The 20877-nt window shown below is 37.9% G+C and overlaps 1 protein-coding gene across 2 annotated transcripts; it reads right to left on the bottom strand.

Moving 5' to 3' along the window:
- Window positions 1–4655: 4655 nt before the first annotated feature.
- mnx2b (motor neuron and pancreas homeobox 2b) lies at window positions 4656–7966 on the bottom strand. 2 transcript variants are annotated; one of them, XM_041990897.1, is made up of 3 exons: window positions 7530–7966; window positions 6216–6405; window positions 4656–5178 (listed from the first exon to the last, which is right to left on the bottom strand). In XM_041990897.1, exons 1-3 carry the CDS (start codon window positions 7964–7966, stop codon window positions 4741–4743), a joined length of 1065 nt encoding a protein of 354 aa, XP_041846831.1. In that variant the 3' UTR covers window positions 4656–4740. The 2 variants fall into 2 exon arrangements, with proteins under 2 accessions (XP_041846831.1, XP_041846838.1); XM_041990904.1 differs by having other exon boundaries at window positions 6216–6376; window positions 7534–7966.
- Window positions 7967–20877: the final 12911 nt, after the last annotated feature.

Below are 20877 nucleotides of genomic sequence, written 5' to 3'. Positions count from 1 at the left end.
GTAAATGAGACTCTATTGATTTAAATATGTTTTCATCAGCCAAATTAAAAAAGTTGTTTGATAGAAATTCAGGCTAGAAGGTTGTTATGAAGCAATTGTATTAGCTCCTTTTAAATCAAGTCTAAAAAGTTAAAAACTTCCATAAAATTCCTTTTAGGTTACAGTGAATATGAAGCTGTAATAGTACATTTTGTGAACTGATTTGCAGCAAATCTTTAGAGGTGTTTTTTTATCTCCCCATCTTCACTGTTTATTATTTGCTCATGCATGAAACGGTGAAAGTGAAAGAGGATGTATTTTCTTTTCACATGACTGCTTCAGAGTTAAAGGCTGACTGGCATGTCTTTTAAAGAGTAGTCTTAGATTTTTTTATTCACAGGAACAGTAAACAATCATGGCAAAACCTTCAACCCTAATGAAATAGTTCATTGTGGATTTTGGGATGTGTTTGTGATCATAATCATGTTGAAGATAGCCATCATCATTTTAGTCCAAAATCCTGTGATAATTGCTTCCAAAATTTACTGATGTTGAACTGAAATTATTTTCCATACTACACTAATTCAAAAGATTTGACTTCCATGCAGTTTTTGACCCCTTTTCTTCCTATATACATAACTTTGTGCATTGCATCCAGAAAGCTCTGTCATGATCATATTGCTACCGTTTTCAAAAATTTGACAAAGAATTTTGTGTCTAGATGAAAGAGAGATTTTCTATAATGGCTCTTTTAATGGGGTCAGAATTGCGCAGACAGCATATCACCAGTCTTGTTGTTCTCTGTTGTGACCTAACTGTTGAGACGAGGCTTCAGGAGTTAGATTTTCAAGCTTTGAAATTTGCATCACCGACTTTCCTTGACGATCACTTAAGTTTTAAGAATTTGGTAAAAGTTATTTGAAAGCTTTTAGTGCCTAAATGTTTGTATATGGCTCCTTCCCTTTTCTCCATCTAAAATGGTAACAAACAAAAAATAACACACAAATACTGTTTTAAATGTTCAAATCAATGGTTACCTTCTGTATTTGTATCTGCTGGAGATCAGTTCATCATCACCTTATAACAAACACCCCTCCCCCTAATTCATTTGGCAGCTATATGCCACTGTAATAGCTGTAAAGCCACAAATGTATGGCAGTAATTTTGTATATGAAATGATTTAATATCTCCAGTATGTACATATTACTAAGTTTAGTTTAATACGAAAAAGACTTTAATAAAATGATTTTATAATAAAATGAAGATGTGCGACTTGAAAACTAGGACATTCTTTGTTTCAGCCATCTCACTGCGATTTGAATGTTTTATGTATATTTCTGTATTCTTAGTGCTTTATAAGATTTTGTTTCCTCTCTGTGAAAATTTGATGATAGTTTATAGCAAAAAAAAGGAGTAACTTTTTCCATATATAATAGCTTTCAGACATTCTTCAATTTAATTTTAGTGCAGTTTTTCCAGCCACAAATACCCTAAGCTTCATGTACCATTGGTGTTAAATAGCACTTCTGATCGCTTCAGTGTCCTGCTTTTTCAAGGAGGAGCCGGAGTCCGTCCAGACAGTTAAGAATGCATTTAATCACTATATAAATATGTGGCTGCGGTCTGAGAGGGGGCTAAATGACACCACACCGTATGTCCTCCAATCTGCTCCTTAATCACAGCCCTTACATGGGTGCCCAATAAAACGCCCAGCTGCAGCTGCACACACTCATCACGCTGTTGCTCTTAGTAATTAAAATGGGTCTGTGTGATCACTCACCATCAGGCTTTTGATTGCTTTACTTCCTATTCATTAGCTTAATTATTTGGCCATCAGTAAACCCTACCAAGTAATTAATATCTGAGAGTCTTTGTAATAAATTAAAACTGGGAAGTGAGAATTGGTTTTGCTGTGCTTTACAACCACAAGAAGCAGTTGGAGGAAGCGTAAAACAGAGATCATTAATAAAACCATAAACCACTCTTCAATGAGAGAGATTCACTAATTAATTTGTGGTATTTCTTACGAGGGATAACAACTCACAATGCTCTGTTAGTGAAGGTGCAGCTGGTTCATCATTTATATTCAGTTTGAAATATCTTCTAAGCTTTTGGACAGACCCAAAATTTGGTGCAGATTACTTTTAGGATGAATTTTAAACTTGTTAATGATTCTATGAGATTAGAATGAGAACATTTTTTTTTGATAAGACTGCCACAAAACAAAGCCTGTTTCAGTTTTGTCTAGTATTATGTTAACCAATGCTAGCATGCTAACACACTGAAATTAGTTAGAAAATAGACCTGGAATATGCATGATGAATGTCAGTTTGCCATCAAGAGTAGTCGGAAGCACAGAGTTTTAAGTTTGGAAACTTATGCATCTTTAATATCCTAATGTGCTTTTTATTTAATTAATAATGATGATAGCAAAAAATCTGTAGAGGTGTGTTTTGAAACCCTTCAAGCTGCCATTATAGGGTTCTTTCATTGGAAAAATACAATTAAACCTTCTTATTAGGAATTTCAATAAATGCCAGTCAATTTTCAAAGACCAAAAATGTTGTTTTAAGAGATGGAAATCTAGCATGGGAGGGAATGGCTGACAAAATATGTCCTCCAACTAAAAAGGCTATCGTTATTTTTTCAAACAATTTGTATGTTCTCCCTGTGTATGTGTGGGTTCACTCTCCGGGTTCCTCCCACCAACCAAAGACATGCATGTCAGGTTAAATGGTCATCCTAATTTCTCCCTATAGGAGTGAGTGTGAGTTGTTTGTCTCGCTGTGTTGAACCTGTGATGGACTAGTGAACTGTCCAGGGTGTACCCTGCCTCTGGCCTGTTAATTGCTGGAATAGGCTCCATCTTTCCCACAACCCTTAAATGGATGAAGCAGTACAGAAAATGAATGAATGAATGAATAATAATAATGATAATAATAATAATTATAATAATAATAATAATAAGATCAGAGAATTTGAATACAATTAAAATAACTAACTTTTTCAAGCTCATTTCAAAACAGCAGTTTTCCTCGCAGATCTCTGAACAAGTTAGTTAGACTTCTCATCATGGATGGACACTAATGATCATTTAAAAAACTTGGATTTGTTGAAGTGAAGTGATGTGAATTTTGAGGTCTGTTTTTTAATGTAGAAGAAGTCATCATCTCCTCACTGAATGGCTGAATGAGAGCTGCATCTTCTGACTTTCTGACTAACAGCTATCAATGTGATCTTGTTATTAAATGAATAGAGATTAAGTTTTCATGTCATTTGTCCACAAAACAATTATTACTTTGCTCACTTTCTGACTCTGACTGGTCCATGGAGAACTTAATGCATCAATAATACACAAAGAAACACTGCATGTGTCGTCTCAACCTTCCTGCTGATGTTTGGGGTGTCCCTTTGTCTTACTAGCCAGTGACATGCAGCTTCATTAAATTTTTTATTAGTATTCAAGGTTTATTTTTTCTTGATTTTACAAGTTTAGTTCAAACTAACATTTCTTGACAACATTTCAAACAGTATAGCTCTGCAGTCTGTAGGAAGGAGTTGGTGCTTATTGATTAACACAAGCTCTGAACTCATCATCAGCCTTTTTTTTTAAACATATATTTTATCATGTCTGGTTTTCCATCTTAATTAAAGTTTGCAGGAGTTTAGTTGTGAATGTTTCATAAGTAGAGCCAGATCTATAACTTGTGTCTCTCTTAAGTCTTTGGTATCAAATTCTAGATCTGTTTATACCTTCTAATTACAACGAAATTAGTCAGCAAAGACTGAAAACCAATCAAAACCAATCAAATTACGGAATAATGATTTGGATGCATTTAAAAAAAACAAAACAATATAAACCCCATTACCATTTTGTGGGATTTTTTTTCTTTTCTTCTTAGTAAAGTTTAAGTAAATTAAATGAAAATTAAGACATTTAAAGAAATGCTTGTTTTTATTTTCCTTCTGCTGGTGTAAATCATCATGACCTGTTTGTCATAAACATTTAGTGAAACATACTAAGCAGGATTGCCTGTTTAAAAAAAAACTTTTCTCAGCCCTTTTTTCTCTTTTGTTTTCACTTTTTTTTTTTTTTTAAATTTCACAGTTACACAACAAACAATTTTTAATGATTAATCTTTGCAATCATTCAAATAAATTAAGTTTATTTACATGCAAGTGTCAGGAACAACATGAATATTACCAAGGATGAAAAAAAGAACAATATGCACACAAAATGCACAAAAATAAAGAAACGCATGTTATGCGCTGCAAAGTTTTGGATCGGAAACATCCATAACAGCTAAATCTTTCAGCTTGTTTAACTTGTTTGACTGTTCATCCTCAAGCTGAACGTCTGAATGTTCATTTGTTTCTCTTCACATTTTTCATTCACTTAACACGTGTTGACAAGGTGAAGCTCCATCTTTGAGCAGGTGTAACAAACACAACGCTACAAGAGGACGATTGCAAATATATTTATGATAACAGTTTTTTCCGCATGCTACAAAATGTACAGTACCTAAAATTATTCTATTTATATATAGATTTAACAGAATAGCCATCATTTTCTTTCTACTGTATGTGTTTGTGTGTCTGAAAGCTGTATAAATGATGAAAATTTAAATATTCATAGAGCAAACCAGATAGATATTTGCATTTGTAAATAGTCTTTTCAAGTAACAACAAACACTGACATTTTGGGACGTGTCCCTGGTGTTAATGTCTCTGCAACACTCAGGCGACCAGCTTGGTGTTTTCTCACAATCCTGCTCCAATCTTCCTGTCTCCTCCTCCTACTTGCACCCCGTCAAGAGCATCATCAGAGAACGGGCTGTGGGGATTGTAGCCAAGGTTGTTGCTGCGCTGCAAGAAGTCTGTGGACCTTTGCATCCCAACTCTGTTACCCATAGCAACAGGATAACCATGTTGGGTTTCCTCATCTTCTTCTTCTTCTTCTTCTTCTTCTTCCTCCTCCTCTACATGTTCTCCATCTACCTCATCTTCATCCTCCAGGATGAGATCTATCCCTCTGTCATCCGGATTCTCAGCTCGTCTGCTCTCATCAGATTTGTCACTGGTTGCTTTTCCTTCGTTGCGTAGTCGCTCTGTCTCAGCCTGGTTAGAGGTGGTAGCCTGCTCCTTTGCCTTTCTGCTGCGCTTCCATTTCATTCTCCGATTTTGGAACCAGATCTTGACCTGCCAATGGATGATGGAGTTCAGGAAATATATCACATTAAAAGATAAAATACTGTTTTTCCTGAACAGATTTAAGTATGTATTGCTGCCATTACATGTACAATTTGCATTTAAAGGAAAATTGCCAGGAACTTTTGATGATATTTAAAATAGTTTTGTTCTATGCAAGCTTGTCTTTAAATAGAAATGCTTAATCATTTGGTTTTTTTTCTCTTTGTTTTTGTTGTTGTTAAGTCAAATTTCCTTCAAGTAGAAATAAACCACTCACAAAAAAATGAAAGATAATTAAACAAGAATAAAAATATCATTTTGTTTTTTCATTTTAAAAAAAAAAACTTCTGGAGTGATGCTTAACTGGGGTATCAGATAATGAAGACACATCCCATATTAAGGCAATACAGTATGATAATTCTTTGCATAGTGTTGTAGATGTGGGGAAATATTAAACACTCTTTCATTATTATTCATTATGACTTCCTAAATCATGAATGAATGTGCAGTGAAAACAGAAATTATTTTACTAGTATTTAGAGACAATTGCAAATGTAAACCACAGCGACTGTGTAAAGTGGACACAGACAATTTTAAAACTTATTCTACTTAAAAACTGACATTTTGTGCAGGAGAGCAAATTAAATACCATTTTTAAACCAGACAAGATCATTTTGTTTAAATTTGCTTTTACATAGCAATTGATTATTGTGTTAAAGGCTCCAGTTTTTATTTGTTTTTAAATGATCTTTTGATAAATTGGCAAAAAATGTTTGAATTTTTATAATGTCATGTTTCACTCACATTTTTGTGGGAATGCATATGTCATAGGGACTACCATTGTTATAAACTTGCTGTAAATCTGACTTTTGGGAGCTTATAAAAGGTATTTCCTGTTGAAATCCTGTGCAATCACTTTAAATGAGTGTCAAATGAGTGCCGTTTCTGGACTGTAGTTGTAGATTTTCACTCAGAGAAATCACTCTAGAGTCTTAGTTTATATCTGGGGAATATTTCATGATGAAATCTGGAGTCTGTTGACTTGCCTGTGTTTCAGTCAGCATGAGTGAGGTGGCCACTTCAAAGCGTTTGGGTCTGGACAGGTATTTGTTTAGTTTGAACTGGTTCTCCAGCTCCAGGAGCTGTTGACTGGTGAAAGCAGTGCGAGGCCTCCTGCATTTCCCCAACAGGCCGGACTGAGGGCCCGCTGGAAGAGAAGGAGAAAAATAGTTAGGCCTGTTTGGATGAGTCAAAGTTACATCTGAGGTGATGTTATAAAAACTTATTTCTTTTTGGTTTTCACAGATCCATGAAAATCTCTCCCCCCCCCCCTCCCTTTTTTTTTTTATAGCTAGTGTTAATGTTTATCCCACAAAAGCAGAAGATTTTAGTTTTCATAATCCTACAGAATTTAAGTCTAAAATATTTGACCAGACAGTAGAACTAAAAACACCAAGGACATATAGTTCACTGTAATAGCAGGTGGGAACAGGCACACATATGCCAGCACTCTCTGGCCATCATTAACTGTAATAGCTTCACTCCAGTTTATTGTTGACGGGGGGACACGACAGAAGCGGACGCAGGGGCCATAAAAACACAGGCATGCCATTAACTTAATGAAAATTCAATGAAGGCTTTTGGGTTTTTATTGTTAAACTACAGAACGTTTTAGGTGTTTGTTTATAGTTTCTTCGTCACACAAAGACAATTTTCATCTTGTTGGCGTTTATAGAGAAATAAATGGGCCAAAATTAAAATATGACACACAGATAAGCAGTAAAACGGAGGCCATTGGGCTGTGAGGGACGATGTATGACTATTTAAAACCAGCCCACGTTTGAATAAAATATTCTGCAAAGCATGCTGTGAAAAAATGGCTGTAAATTACAGTGATAAATGTTTATGGAAGGGGGCAAAATTTCAAATAAGGATATGCTGGATATTTTTGTTTAAGAGCTTGAACTGAAACTTAAATGCGTTAAAAGATCTATATTCTACTATATTTCATGTTGCATAATAAATCTGGGTTCCATTTTGATTATTCTGGAAAAGGAAAAACAAAAACATTATATTGGCCGATTGGGCCGATGTGTACTTTAATAATAATAATAATAATAATAATAATAATAATAATAATAATAATAATAATAATAATAATAATAATAATAAAAACCCAATTCCCTGATTAAATTCCCCTTTCCCATTTTTCCAACAAGGAATGGCACAGTTCTTTAAAAAAATTAATTAATAATTAATAAATAATCATAATAAGGAAAGAAATGGATATGGCATTTTTGTCAGTTTCTTGGACTTTGTTCTCTAAAGTCTCAATAGAAAATAATCTAGTTTAGTTTTACTCACAGCTATAATCTGGCAGACGAGGCATCATGATCCCAGCGCGGATCCAGTGCTCCAGCGGCAGAGATCCAGCCATGGCAGCCGCCTTCAGGTGCTCCGGGTAGGTTTGCGTAAGCTGTGTGAAACCGGTGTATGCGAATGCAGGGTGCTGCCCACCCAAAGCCGACAATGGGTACATGGGTGCAGGGTACATACCGGGAATCGCACCTTGGGGTAGAGAAGCGAGTCCTGGATGTGGGAGATTCAGAATAGTTGGTTTGGGGATTATTCCGGTCTGCAGCTGTGCGGCCCGCGGGGAAGGAGTGTCCGCACGGCGACATGAAATTGGGCTCCCCCCGGGGCTGTCGTTGCTCAGACCAGGAGAGAGGTCTCGGGTGCCCCGGTTGGTCTCATCGGCGAGCAGGGCGTCGATTCGGAAGTTTTTCGACTTTTCCATGACGGCTTTAGCAAAAAGTCAGACCGAAAAGTGTGTGGAAGGAAAACACTCTGGAGTTAAGCTTTGGAGCACACCTGTGCCGTGCGTCAGCGCGCGCAGACAGCTGAGCCTCTTCTGTCTCAGTCTCTGAAACTGCTTCTTATCTTTTCATAAAATCAGCCTGTTTGCCGTTCCAAACATGAACTATCAGTAGGATCAACCAATATCCCTAGTACATATTTTTTTATTAGTATTACTGGCGTTTCCGCATTCATTCATCAGTTTCCTAAAATTACACCTCTACACGCCACTTTGCAACATTACGTCCCTCACAAACTACAGAAGCAGCTAATGTGTGTCTCTCCATCAGCCGCCCCTCTCCGCTACTGAAGGCCGGGGTGAGCTGGGATTGGCTGGAGGCTGAGCTGCTCTGACGGGCCTCTAATCAGCTAATTACTCGCTCGTTTCTCCCCCCAGAAAGTGTTCAGAGTGAGGTAATGTCCAACCCTTGTCCCGCCTGCGAACACCTTCAACTGCATCAAAGTGCAGAGGTACATTAGAAGATTGGGCAATTGTATTTTCAGTCTCTATCTTACTGCCAGTTAACAGTACTCACCACAGATTGCAGCTACCTGCCATACTAAGCTTTAACTGTCCAAACTTTATTAGTGCCGAAAACACCCTCAGCACCCACACAACAAGTAGCTCGGCGTTTCAACACCAGTTCTAATTGGATACCTCTGGGGGATGTTTCGCAAACATAGTGTCCAGTTTTTAAATCTTCAGTATGAATAGTTTGCTTCATTCTCATACCAAGGGCATACCAATGCCATTAAAGTTTACGACCAAGAATTGCACACAAACCGTATAAAAGCGTAATGACTTGGCAGGGGAGGCTATAAGTTAATTGGCCTTCTGCTTAATGTGGGCTAATGCAATTTTAAGACCTTGAAGAGTCGAGGTTCATCAGCTGAAGAACCGCCTTACAAAAAATGGAAATAAATAAATAAATAAATAAATAAATAAATAATGTAGCTGCAAATAAATAAAAAGAATTTAAGCATGGAATTTGTGAAAGTAATGGATTAAAACAGTGAATTTTAGTTAAAAAAAAAAAAAAAAAAGAAAAACTGTTGACATGTTGCATGTTGGTGCGCCACAGTTAAATGTTTCTTCTCTTTTTATGATTGAACTTTATGTAAAAGAGGACAAGCATCACTGCTAAAAACGACTTCTCATTTTCGACTTGCATGCTCTTTAAAGATAATATCTTATGGATACCAGCGACAGGAGGCCCGGTGTATGGCCAGAAACCCAACAGCCATCCTCTTGCTTTGCATGTCGCTTACAGTCTAATATTACAAAGTGCAGCGTTCAGCCCAAAACATCCATATTGTGCAAACTGAAATCCTGACACAAATAAACACCTCTGTTCAAGGTTGGCTGAGGCATGTGCCGGGTCTAGCTGACCTCCGGGAAATTGAAGCCTGCACCTATAGCTCCACGTCCCCCATCCTCAGCTCTGAATCAGGTAGATTACTGCCTGTCTCCGGTACATATTTAGAGGTAATTTGCTCCAAGGGAAATCAGCGCCACTTTCAGCCTGTTTCTCTCAACCTCTCCCCCTGTGAAGGCTCGTTTCCTTGCTTTTATGATTTGAGGATCATTTAAATAGCCAGGCCACGGATAAATCCTGCTAACAGTAGAGTGCAAATTAAATTGAACCAGGGCCTGTGCACGCGCCTGCTTTCAGTGTCAACTGCTTTCTAGAAGCTAGTGCGGAGCCTCTGTCTTTATCCTTGAAAGCAAATGCTACTATATCCTAAATAATGCAAGGAGAGCACCCTCACTCCAAAATGAGTCGTTTAGTTGAAAGTTTTCACTTTAAAAATATTACTCTGAAGATATTTCTACAATAACACAAGGGCAATGTCTGACTTTATCTCTTTCTACAACCATATAACTATACTGTCGTAACTAAAGCAAAGTACAGTCAAGAAATTTGATTTGTGATTAACTGATATCAAAATGAAGGTCTGTTTTCCAAATCATTATAATCTGACCCATGGTTATTGTGTACACAGCCAAAGCTACAGATAAAGGTGATAAGATAAAGCAGCTGACTATTCACTTTGGTCTCCCTGTGGTTGAATCTGGTATTTGAGCACCAAAGATTTTCCATGATTATCAAGTGCCCAAAATGTTGCCTTAAAAAGAATTTATCTTTGTGAAGGTTTATTTTGAGCTAGAGTTTAAAATAAGCATTAGATGAGTAATAAGGGATAAGATTAGTAGGCCATTTTTGTTGGCTGACATCCAGTAACTCAGTTGTTATCAATTTCATAAATAACTTTTTATGACAACTTTAATTTTATTAAATTGTAACAAAAGGAGCAAAGATCACTCACCTAAGAAAAATGCCAAAAGGTGAAACAGCCCTCCCAGTTACCAACCCCACAACAATCTTATGTATACTTCTAATATCAATGTCCATTAACTGAACAGATACCACATCTTATTTAAGTCCTTGACCCTGGAAACATCCCCTATAAGATGAAGCAAAGGGCTATAATAGTCTTGAAGAAATTCACATTTCTGTAATGGCGCCAATCTGGTCTAGCTGTTAGTGTATTTAATATCTACCATGATGTCATCTTTAAATTTGTATTTTATTTATTTATTTATTTATTGCCAATACTTCTGGGCATTACCTGATGAGTTAGAAGCTATGATGGCAAAAATATCCCTATCTACCGACAGTTAATGATCCTTTAAAGAAATTCTTAGATCCAGGCGGTGATCCGGATCACTCCCAAAATGTAATTACTTTATTCCATTTCTGATGTTTCCTGAAAATTGAATCAAAATCCATCAATAACTTTTTGAGTTACATATGTGGACAAAATTGTTGGTGCCCTTCGGTTAATAATAATAATAATAATAAACAAAAAAACAAAAAAATAACTTGAATCTTACAAAAGTAATAATAAATAAAAATTCTATGAAATTTAACCAATGAAAGTCAGACATTGCTTTTCAACCATGCTTCAACAGAATTATTAAAAAAAAATAAACTCATGAAACAGGCTTGGATGTTGTATGTATGTTGCTAACAGACTACAGCAGGGCTACTCAATTCGGTCCTACGAGGGCCGCAATCCAGCAGGTTTTCCATGTATTCCTGTACCAACACACCTGAGTCAAATTAATGAGTTATTGTGTAGAACCTGATTGGCTATTAGAACCACCTAATTTGACTCAGGTGTGTTAGTGCAGGGATACATGGAAAACCTACTGGATTGCGGCCCTCGTAGGACCGAATTGAGTAGCCCTGGACTACAGACTCACGCCACCAAAAACATAACCTCCGCCTTACATAACCTCCGAGGTAATTAACAGAAAGCACTGCTCAGGCAAGATGTTTAAAGAACTAAATAGGAAACCAATGAAAACAACTTAAGACTGACTGACAACCATGACGGAAATAATCTGGGGAAGAACAAAGGAAACTGGACAGAAGATAAAAAGTTAATCACACAGAAGTTCTTACATCAACTCATCAGCCTTAAAGAAAATCTCACCTTGATATGTGCAAGATGGCTTTTTTCAACATGATCTCATATCAGTGAGTATAGCAGGCCACTTTGGGCACTTTTCATGTCATATATGCATTTTTTGAGGGTATCAGCATGTCATTTCAGAATGTTGAAATAGCACCCCCAAAAGGGTTTGGGTAAAATTACAAAGCAGGGTATCATGTGAAATACAACATGGAACAACAAAAATAAATTCTATGCTATAACTATTTCCTTTTATAAGAAGAGGCTGCCTTGTCTTTACAATTTGAAATTTAAATGACAACAAGTCATTAGGCACTGTTGGTAATTTCGCAAATTTGGTTTAGACAGATGTTTTTTAAACATATATAGGCTTTTATTACTGTTTTATTTTCATAATCAGAGTTAATTTGTGTAGTAGGGTTTTTAAAGTGCATAATAACTCAAGTAACATTATTATCAGCCTCAGGTCAAATGCAGCTTTACACCAAATAGAACAGCTGTGAGTAACTTGTTTTCTTCTTGCTTCATAGTTATAAATTGTAGCTACAGTAGTGTGATCAGATATTAATCAATGACAGAAAAACCTTTTAAAGGTCAAGTCCAGGCTTGGTGCAGCACAGTAGAACCAAGTGTGATTTACTGTGTTGGTGATGTTCACAAGTGTATATGGAGCAGCACCTGCAATGTAAAGTTTACCAGCTGAATTTTCAGACCAGCTGAAAGATTTAAGAAGCTAGTTAATTTCTAAAGCAGAAAATCTAAATTGTCATTACCTCTTTTTCTTTCCCATGTCACACATGTCCTCACACGCACATGCCCTCTTGAACCTTTTGCAGAGCTCTCAAAAGGCAGTGTACACCCTTCACACTGTGAAAGCACAATTGGTTCAAAGAGACCGCCAGCCCTTGAGTACAAAGCCAAAGTTTATCGACAAGTTATGCGTCAGTAAACTTAGCGGCCAACGGAAGTTTACTGAAACATTAAAGAGCTTATCAGCAATTACAGGCATATTTTTCAATCATTACCACAGCTCTGAGACAGCTTACCCTGTCCTAAACTAATCCAGGTATGCGTTTGTGTTCTCTGTATGCTGGCCAAGCCAGAGCAATATTCACTTCCACTGGGTCACTCATTCCCACTGATAATTCACACTTCAGATAGATGATACTGAAGACAGTTAAAAATGAAGCAACATCTCTAAAGTTCTTGTAGATTCTTAGTCTGTTAACATCATACTGTATTGAAACATGTCAAATCCATGTAATATGCCATCATCAGTACAGATTATTTTAATCACTATCACTGACACACTCCAGGCTTCATCACGGTTAATTTTGCTTTGATAGCATGTTTGCACATTCCTGTATCTTCTCTTTCTTCAGGCATGTTGTGACACATGAAGCATTCAGGGACACTGTCCACCGGTACCACCTTTCCCACCAGCATCCTGTTTGTGGCTGTGATAAATGATCTGGGTGCACAATGGGCTTTCTGTGAAGTGAAAATCAGCTCTCCATATCCCTGGTAATTAGACTAATTCCCACAGCGTTAAATGCACATGATAAATCATCTTGCTTTCTGCCAGACCTTGAGACTTAAATTAATGTTGTCTCATTATGGAGATAAAGGCAATTTATTAGAGTTTTACTTCTCGTCTCAGTCTCTGTAACCTGTCCCCATCATTTATTAACCAATATTGAGCTTTGCCATATGACATGTAGCCCACTGGATGTGAATCTCCTTCTGTCTGCCTTTGCTACTTTGGCCCCTTCCCGCTTCCCTCTCCGTCAGGTGTATATCAGCACTTTCATGAGCTGCTGGCAGAGAGATAATTAAGTTGTTTGTTGAGCCTGGAAGTAGTGTAGTCATGCTCTATTTGAGTTTTCGTTTCTGTGCAATTGCTTGTTCACCTCTGAGTTGTCCAGGAAGTGCTAATAGAAGAGCAATGAAAATAGGAATGTTTACAGAACTAACACAAGCCTACATACTTGCATACAGTAGGGGTTTACTAACAAAATATTCAAATTAAATCCAGGTAGTCAAAAATATCAACAAACTGAATGGCATAATAATTGAAATAATCACAGAAAAAAGAAAAATGCAGAAAATGATTGAGAAGCTTCTTACAAACAGTACAAGTTGACCCTTGAACCTGTGGTCAATCTTGTGAAAAGGATCAATTTACAACTAAACTATGGCCTTCGGAATCTTCTAAACATTCACATGTAAATTAGGTACTGCCATGATGCATCAAGGTCTCAGCCATTGTAGCATGCACGCAGCAGAAGTCCGCCATCTATGAAAAAAATAGTGATGCATTTGGGAACTGTTTCTCGTTGGTGTATGTCAGTAAAACTGCAAGATGAAAATGGGGTGAGTGTTACTGATCATCCACAACTCTCAAAAGTGCAACTCTTTTCCTCGCTTCCTAATGTCTTAATGGATTTCTTTGCTGAATCAGCCATGTTGTGCATCCAAAATGGCCAGTGTCTTGATATCCAGTTACTGGTGCAGTGCTGTAAAGCAAAAAACAGCTGCTACATGATGCTTAGGGCTGGATCAAAATATTGTAAAGTGCATTTTCTCATCCCTGGGACACTGCAGGGCAAGTAATGGGCAAAATGATGTCAGTGTTATGGTAAATGGTTCGTATTTATATAGCGCTTTTCTGTACCTGGAATGATACCCAAAGCACTTTACATTATACATCACATTCACCCATTCACACACACATTCACACACTGATGGCAGAAGCTGCCATGCAAGGCGCTCGACCATGACCCATCAGGACCAATTTGGGGTTGGGTGTCTTGCTCAGGGACACCTCGACATGAGCTCAACAGGCCGAGGATTGAACTGGCAACCCTCAGGCTACAAGACAACCACTCTACCCTCTGAGCCACACAGCCTCCAATAAAGTTAGACACAAGGACAGATATTTAAGGTCAAATTGTGTATTTTTGCTTTAATAAACTATTGTCTAACACATATAACATTGCATGCAAATCTCTGAATTTGCTTTATTTGGTACTTTAACTACATGCATGTATGTTCATGGACCTGTTGACAAATCTTCTGCCTGGTAATGGTTTGTACAAAAATGGTTAAAAAAACGATAAAGAGTGAGGCTGGCCATGAGGTAGAGAGTAAGATCTCACACTTCTGACCAGTTGGTGTCATAAGAAATGCTATGCACAACAAAAGCTGTTTTCACATATTTTCGGAAGCCCTTAGAGGGCAAATTTCAGAATGCAAATGCAAGGATAATAGCTTTTTTCTTAGTAAATAAAAGTAATATGCTGGCTGAAAGTTTAAAACTATGGAAAAATCCTATTGTCATAAAACGTTATCTGATGTATAGTAATATTCTGGTAAAATAATTTAGAGTTGATTTATGTAAAATGTAAAACAAAGACTTTTACAGTGTAGTTTACAAAAATTATTATTACGCTTGATGGGGTTTGGATGTAACTGGATAATCTGAAAACTTGGGAATGATCAGTTTATAATGGTCACGATCATGGGCTGTGTGTGGGTCATGTTTGTCATTTTCTGGTTGTAGTTTTGGGTTGTGGTTCTGGTTTTTGTCATTAGTTTCTGTTTTGAGATCATGGTTTGGGGTTTTGTTTTTTGTTAGTTTTTTCTTTGTGTGCTCTGTGGTTTCTGTTTCTGCCTCGTTAGAACACCTGGTCTAATTACTCATCCTCTTCACCTGTTCCCCATTACTCCCTCCATGTATATATGTCCTTGGTTTTCAGTCACTCCTGGTCAGATCCTCGTATGTCCTCATATGTGGTACTTATTGTATGGATTATCCCTGTCTTGAGTTTTGGGAAATAAACCTTTCACCTGCACCGATTCTGCCTCCTGCCCTGACTCCCTGCAATTGGGCCCTCACCTCCACCGCAGTCCGTGACAATAATTAGTTCTAATAAATAAGAAAAATTCGTTAGTGAGAATAACAGCATTGCATGTGCTTTTCTGTTTGATTTTTGTGACTTTTTTATTTTAAGTAACACCTTGCCTGTTCTATAGAATTTAAATGCTATGCTGGTGTTTCCACATATCTGATCTGAACATCTCTGTTATGTCTTTCATCTTCAATCTTAGCTAATTAATGGCAGCTTAATAAAGTTTCTTGCATCTGATAAAGCCACAGTGGATGTAGAACAGATAAAAAAGCCAGAGTTCAGAGTCTAAATTGGGGAATTCCAACCTTCAAACCCTCCAATCTGCTTCCAAGCTCACCTGTTTCCTTTTTCACAATGGAAACAAAAGCTTCTTTTCAACGTTATCCAGTCCAGTGTGACTTTTATGATCATTTAATGGGTCCTTCTATCTAACAGCCCCATGTTTTATTGTCACCCATACAAGGGCCCCATTGTGCATAGATACAGGAGATACGAGATAAATACACTTTATCAGCCACAACAAGACACCATTACTTTCACTCTACTATCTCACCATCCCTCTCCATCATGCATTATCTGGCCACTTAGGAGGATATTCAAAGTCATCAAGTGCTTTGAAGATCTCCGTCAGTTTGTTATTTGCTCTCTTTTTTTTTTTCTGTGCAAATCAGCTCTGTTTCTACTCTAGAGCATGGAAAAAATCCAGTGTTTTTCCCACGACAGTGGATACATTTAAGTCTAAGACCATTAAATCATTAGCTTATTGCCCATGATAGCTGTTCTTTTTTATCATAATTCCAATGTGAGAAACTGATTTCCTATTCCATTAGCTCTCTGGTGATATCTTCTTATTGCCCAATTTACCTGTTAACACTAACCAAAAGTTAGGAGGAAAAGGACAGAGAAGCAGTAAAAGACAGAGAGCAAGACAGCATGTTTTGTAGTGTGCAGAGATGTTTCTTCTTCTGTGGTGGCTGTAACTCAGGAGATAAAGTGGCTGTTCTCTGATCAGAATGTCATAGGTTGATCTCTAACTTCACATGTCATAGATTCATTGAGCAAAACACTGAACACTACATTGCATCCCACTGTGTTCCTCGTTTGTACACCAGTTTGGATAAATGTGCTTCATGAATGTACTGTAATCCTTTAAACACTTTATGTTATCTATTTTTGATCTGTAGTTATTTAAATCATGCTGCTTTTTAAAAGGGTATGTTACAGAGGAAGTTGTTTTTGTTTGGGAAAAAAACCCAAAACAAAAAAAACAAAACAAAACTCAGCACTCTGGAAATTCCCGTAATAACATGGGACCTTGAGCCCAGCGACTGGTGGGACTTAAAGCTGAGAGGGATTTCCCCCTTGTCATCAACATACTTCTGGGATACTGTAAGCTCCTGGATCTCTACAATCCATGTACAGACGAATACCTTGTAACAACAGGACTCAGACTGCAACCAAGTCAACACTGTCGTGGAATCAGTCCTGGAGATGGTATCCTGCAGTGGCAGTTTCAGTTCCATGTGGTGGGTCTCGGAAAGCCACACTCCAGTCAGAGCTGCACTGAGCTTCAGCTGAGGCATGGACAGCTGTTTCTGAGGGGCTACTTGAGATCTGGCCATCCGGAAGGAAGTGTTGATGTGTTCATGACTATCTATGATTCTCAAGTATCCTATGGACCCATATGCCTTTTCTGAGGCATCACAGAACACATATACCTCAAAGATGGGGACTGGTACATCAACGGTTGATGGCATGTAGCACCTGGGTAAAGCAATATCTTGCTGGTGAGGAAGCTCCCTTTCCCACCTACCCATGCAGCAAGTAGATCCCCAGTGAACGGGTCATCCCATCCCCTCTCGTTGTGCCACATGGCTTGCACAATGATCTTAGTTCTGGTCATAGCATTGCTGCCATCTTCTCACCCAGTAGAGCCGGCCTGATGGTGTTACACGTGCTGGAGTAAAAAAACATGACCCTTACGGAGCTGGCCAGCTTGTCCAGGTGAGCATAGACCCGGTTCAGCAGGTAGAGGTTGGCGTCCTCAACTTCAAGCTGAGACTGGAAGGGATCCATATGTACATACATAACTGGAGTAGATCCATGTGTAGCGGTGCTTCGGCTGAAGTCTCTCATGGGTCTTCATGATGTGCAACGTCAGGGCCATGGTTCTGTAGTCCTTAAGATCGCTGGGTCACAGTGTCTTTGGTACGAGGCATGACATCTTCTACATCACTGGAAGCCTTTACAGATCGAGACTCATCCTAAAGATGTCATAGAGAACACCAAAAAGCTGGGTGGCACAATTTTTAAAGAACCTTCTCAAGTGTATGCCAACATTACCTCAAAGCTTGCACAAGGTTATTATTTAATAAGTTTCTTAAAGTCCAAGTTAGCTGTAAGGCCTTCCTTGCAAATAGTCTCAGTTGTTTCATATAATCTTTAAAGCAGAACATAAGAGCTGTCAGTTTTCCTTTTTCAGACACCATAGTTCTCTAGATTCAAAGCAGAAATCCCCACCCACTGCATTGATAGATGATTTTGTTTATGATGTGTCTCTTAACTCATTAAGGAAACATACTGAGGACAGATTAATGTTTAATATTTAATTTCTTATCGCTTGGAGGCTTCTACAAAAGGAGTTTTTCTTTCTATGCAGTAAAACAAAGATTAGACTCAAAGTTTGTCACCTTATTTGGCACGTTCAAAATACCATTTTCATACACTCAACATGGAGAAATGATCCTTCTTGAGTTATTTGTGACAAGCTGACTAAAAATGATTTAGGCCTTCTTAAAGATTGGGCAAAGTTGTTTATTAGGAGGAGGGGCCGCCCATTCAAGCTAATTAACACACCAACAGAGAGGGATGGGTTCCCTGACCTCTTTACCCTTGTAGCTGTAAAAACATGAACAGGGATTAAAAAATAAAAAAAAAGAGTTGATAAGGCAAAGACATTTGTATTTAAATTAAATCAAGTAGAATAGTAAATCAAGTGATACATGTAGAAGGACTCTGAGACATCAAATCTTTTCATGTGTCTCACACATTGAACTGTCAGAGCCCATTAACGTTTCTTTCAAAACATTTGATATGTTGACGCAGGACCCGATCTATCAGTTAATAAAATCACTGATTGGCAGTTTTAACATAGTGGTTGAGTATCATAAAGTATAATTTACAACGCTTAATATCTTTCAATAAGTGATAAAAGCAGAACATATGCATATGATGTTTTTGTTTAAATTTAGGCAGGTTTTTGAGTAATGTAGACTAGAGATATTAAATCTTCTTAAAACTGAACTAATAAAATTACTTTATTTTTATTTTACATTTCTTCTTTTTCATTTTTAAAAAATATCAGTCTAATATTAGTCTTTTCTTGTAGCAAAATGAATACAGGTCTGTATAATTGGAGTCAGGACTGTTTTGCCCCTCTACTAGAGCTCTATTGCCAGACAAATCATACTTTATCACACCTGTGTAAACATTTTGATCAATTCAGAGCCATTGAAAGGCACCACAGTACTGTGATTTACCTCTGCTGCAATTTCAAAGATTGACAAATCTTAACAAAGCTTAATTAGCATATTGACTAAAAACTAATAAATTCTTTCTGGTTTAGTATTGACTGTCTCCTAGCAGAAATTCCCTGGTGGTGGCACTACTAGCATTATTAGAAAGGATTTGTGTTTTTAAAAAGATTATTCTCATCCATGTTTCCATCCTTTTTCCACACACACTTATTAAAATGCAGGATTCCAGGGAATGGAGCCGATCCCAGCAGCAATCAGGTGAGAGGCAGGGTACACCCTGGACAGGCCACCAGTCCATCACAGGGCCAAAAAAACTAATTTGGGATTAAATTAGTTTTTGCATTTACAGCATAGTGCTTTATTCTTAGAGTTTTAAGGAACAAAACCCTGGTTTGAACTTTTTGTCCTAATTAAACATTTTGCTATCTTCTACCTTTGTAAGATAACACAAAAAAATGCTAAAAATGAGCAGATCCATATCATATTTCATATTTGAAGTATATCAAACCTTAAAAAATCCTAATTTTTGTCCATATTTTCTCAACTGAAGAATATTTGGATAACATTATATGTTAGCATGGTCCACATAATGTCGCTGTCTGAAGCAGAAGTAATTTGGTCTAAAAAACAAAAACATGTATCACATGTTATGAAAATATGCAAATCATCTTGAAAATATAATGTGGATACAAGCAACAATGATCGGAAACTCTCTTCAAGTTTATGTCCTTCAACATTGTTCTATATTTTTCTTGCACCGGTTCCCTCTCGTGCACTCTCTTGTGTTCCTCCCTCCTTAAGGATGCCATATAAAAGCAATATGAAAACAAATTGTTCCTTTAGGTTCGTTGTAGGAGGATGGGAGAGTGGTTGACGGGGCCTGGTTCCCAAGGATGTGCAGCTGGAACATTGGGGTGGGTTCTGGCCTGTGCCGGGTGGTTGTCTGGGGGCGACCTGGTCATCCTGGGTGTGGTGTGGGCTCTCTGAATGGGGGAGGGCTGCCTCTGAACTCTTGGGGCCCTGGGCCCTTTGCTCTGGCCACTCTGGATGGCCGGTGCCTGGCAGGGTCGGCAGATGCCGATCTTGGCCCACTGGGACCTTTGCCCTGTGATTGGGGTCTGGCTGAGGCCTTCCTCTGCCACCTTCTGGGTGGGTCCAGGGTCGTCTTTGTGGAAGGGTGGCTTGAGTTCGTGCTCTGGGATTGCTGCTCATTGTCCATGTCTCTGGGCTCTAGCCTTTGTAGAGGCATGGTTGCATTTGCATGATCACACTCATCTCTGATCACTCTTCATTCCTCACACTCTGCATGCTGACACAGCCACTGAGATGTCCAGTGGGTTTATACACTGAGAGCTATTTTTGTTTAGGTTTGTGTGTGTGTGTTTCTGGTATTTTGGTTGTTGTTGTGATACATGTTGTTGCTGTCTTAGTAATGTTTTTTAGGAGCTGATGATGATTGTCATTATGAATTCGTTTACCTGTAAAAGCCTTAGGATTCTCTGTTGTGTTTCTATACAGGTGTAGCAGTTGGTTGTCTGATGTTAGTTAGATTGAAGGGTCGTTGCCTTCTGTCTATTGTGTCTTTGTCTCCTCTTTCTTTTTTCTTTTTTTCCTTTTTATTTCTCTTCATTATTCTCCTTATTTTTCTGTCCACTTCAGTCAGGTCTACAAAGATTATATAAATTCCATAATTAAAAAAAAAAAATAAATAAATAAATCAATAAATAAATCAATCTGAGCCTTATACCCATAAAGCTCCCCTAAGCAACGATATTAGACAGGACAAGGGGGGGGGGTTCCTTTCCACTGTCACCCGCCACACTGTGCATGTTCAGGATAGGGGAGTTAAGTCTAGATCTGATGCAATCTATTGGTTTTCTTTAGTTGAATTGGCTTGTATAAATACTGACAGGATCACAATGAAT

The sequence above is a fragment of the Melanotaenia boesemani genome, chromosome 1, assembly GCF_017639745.1.
Source record: "Melanotaenia boesemani isolate fMelBoe1 chromosome 1, fMelBoe1.pri, whole genome shotgun sequence".
Lineage (NCBI taxonomy): Eukaryota > Metazoa > Chordata > Actinopteri > Atheriniformes > Melanotaeniidae > Melanotaenia > Melanotaenia boesemani.
Note: the sequence above shows the minus strand (reverse complement) of the source record. Positions and strands in the feature narration are given on the sequence as shown.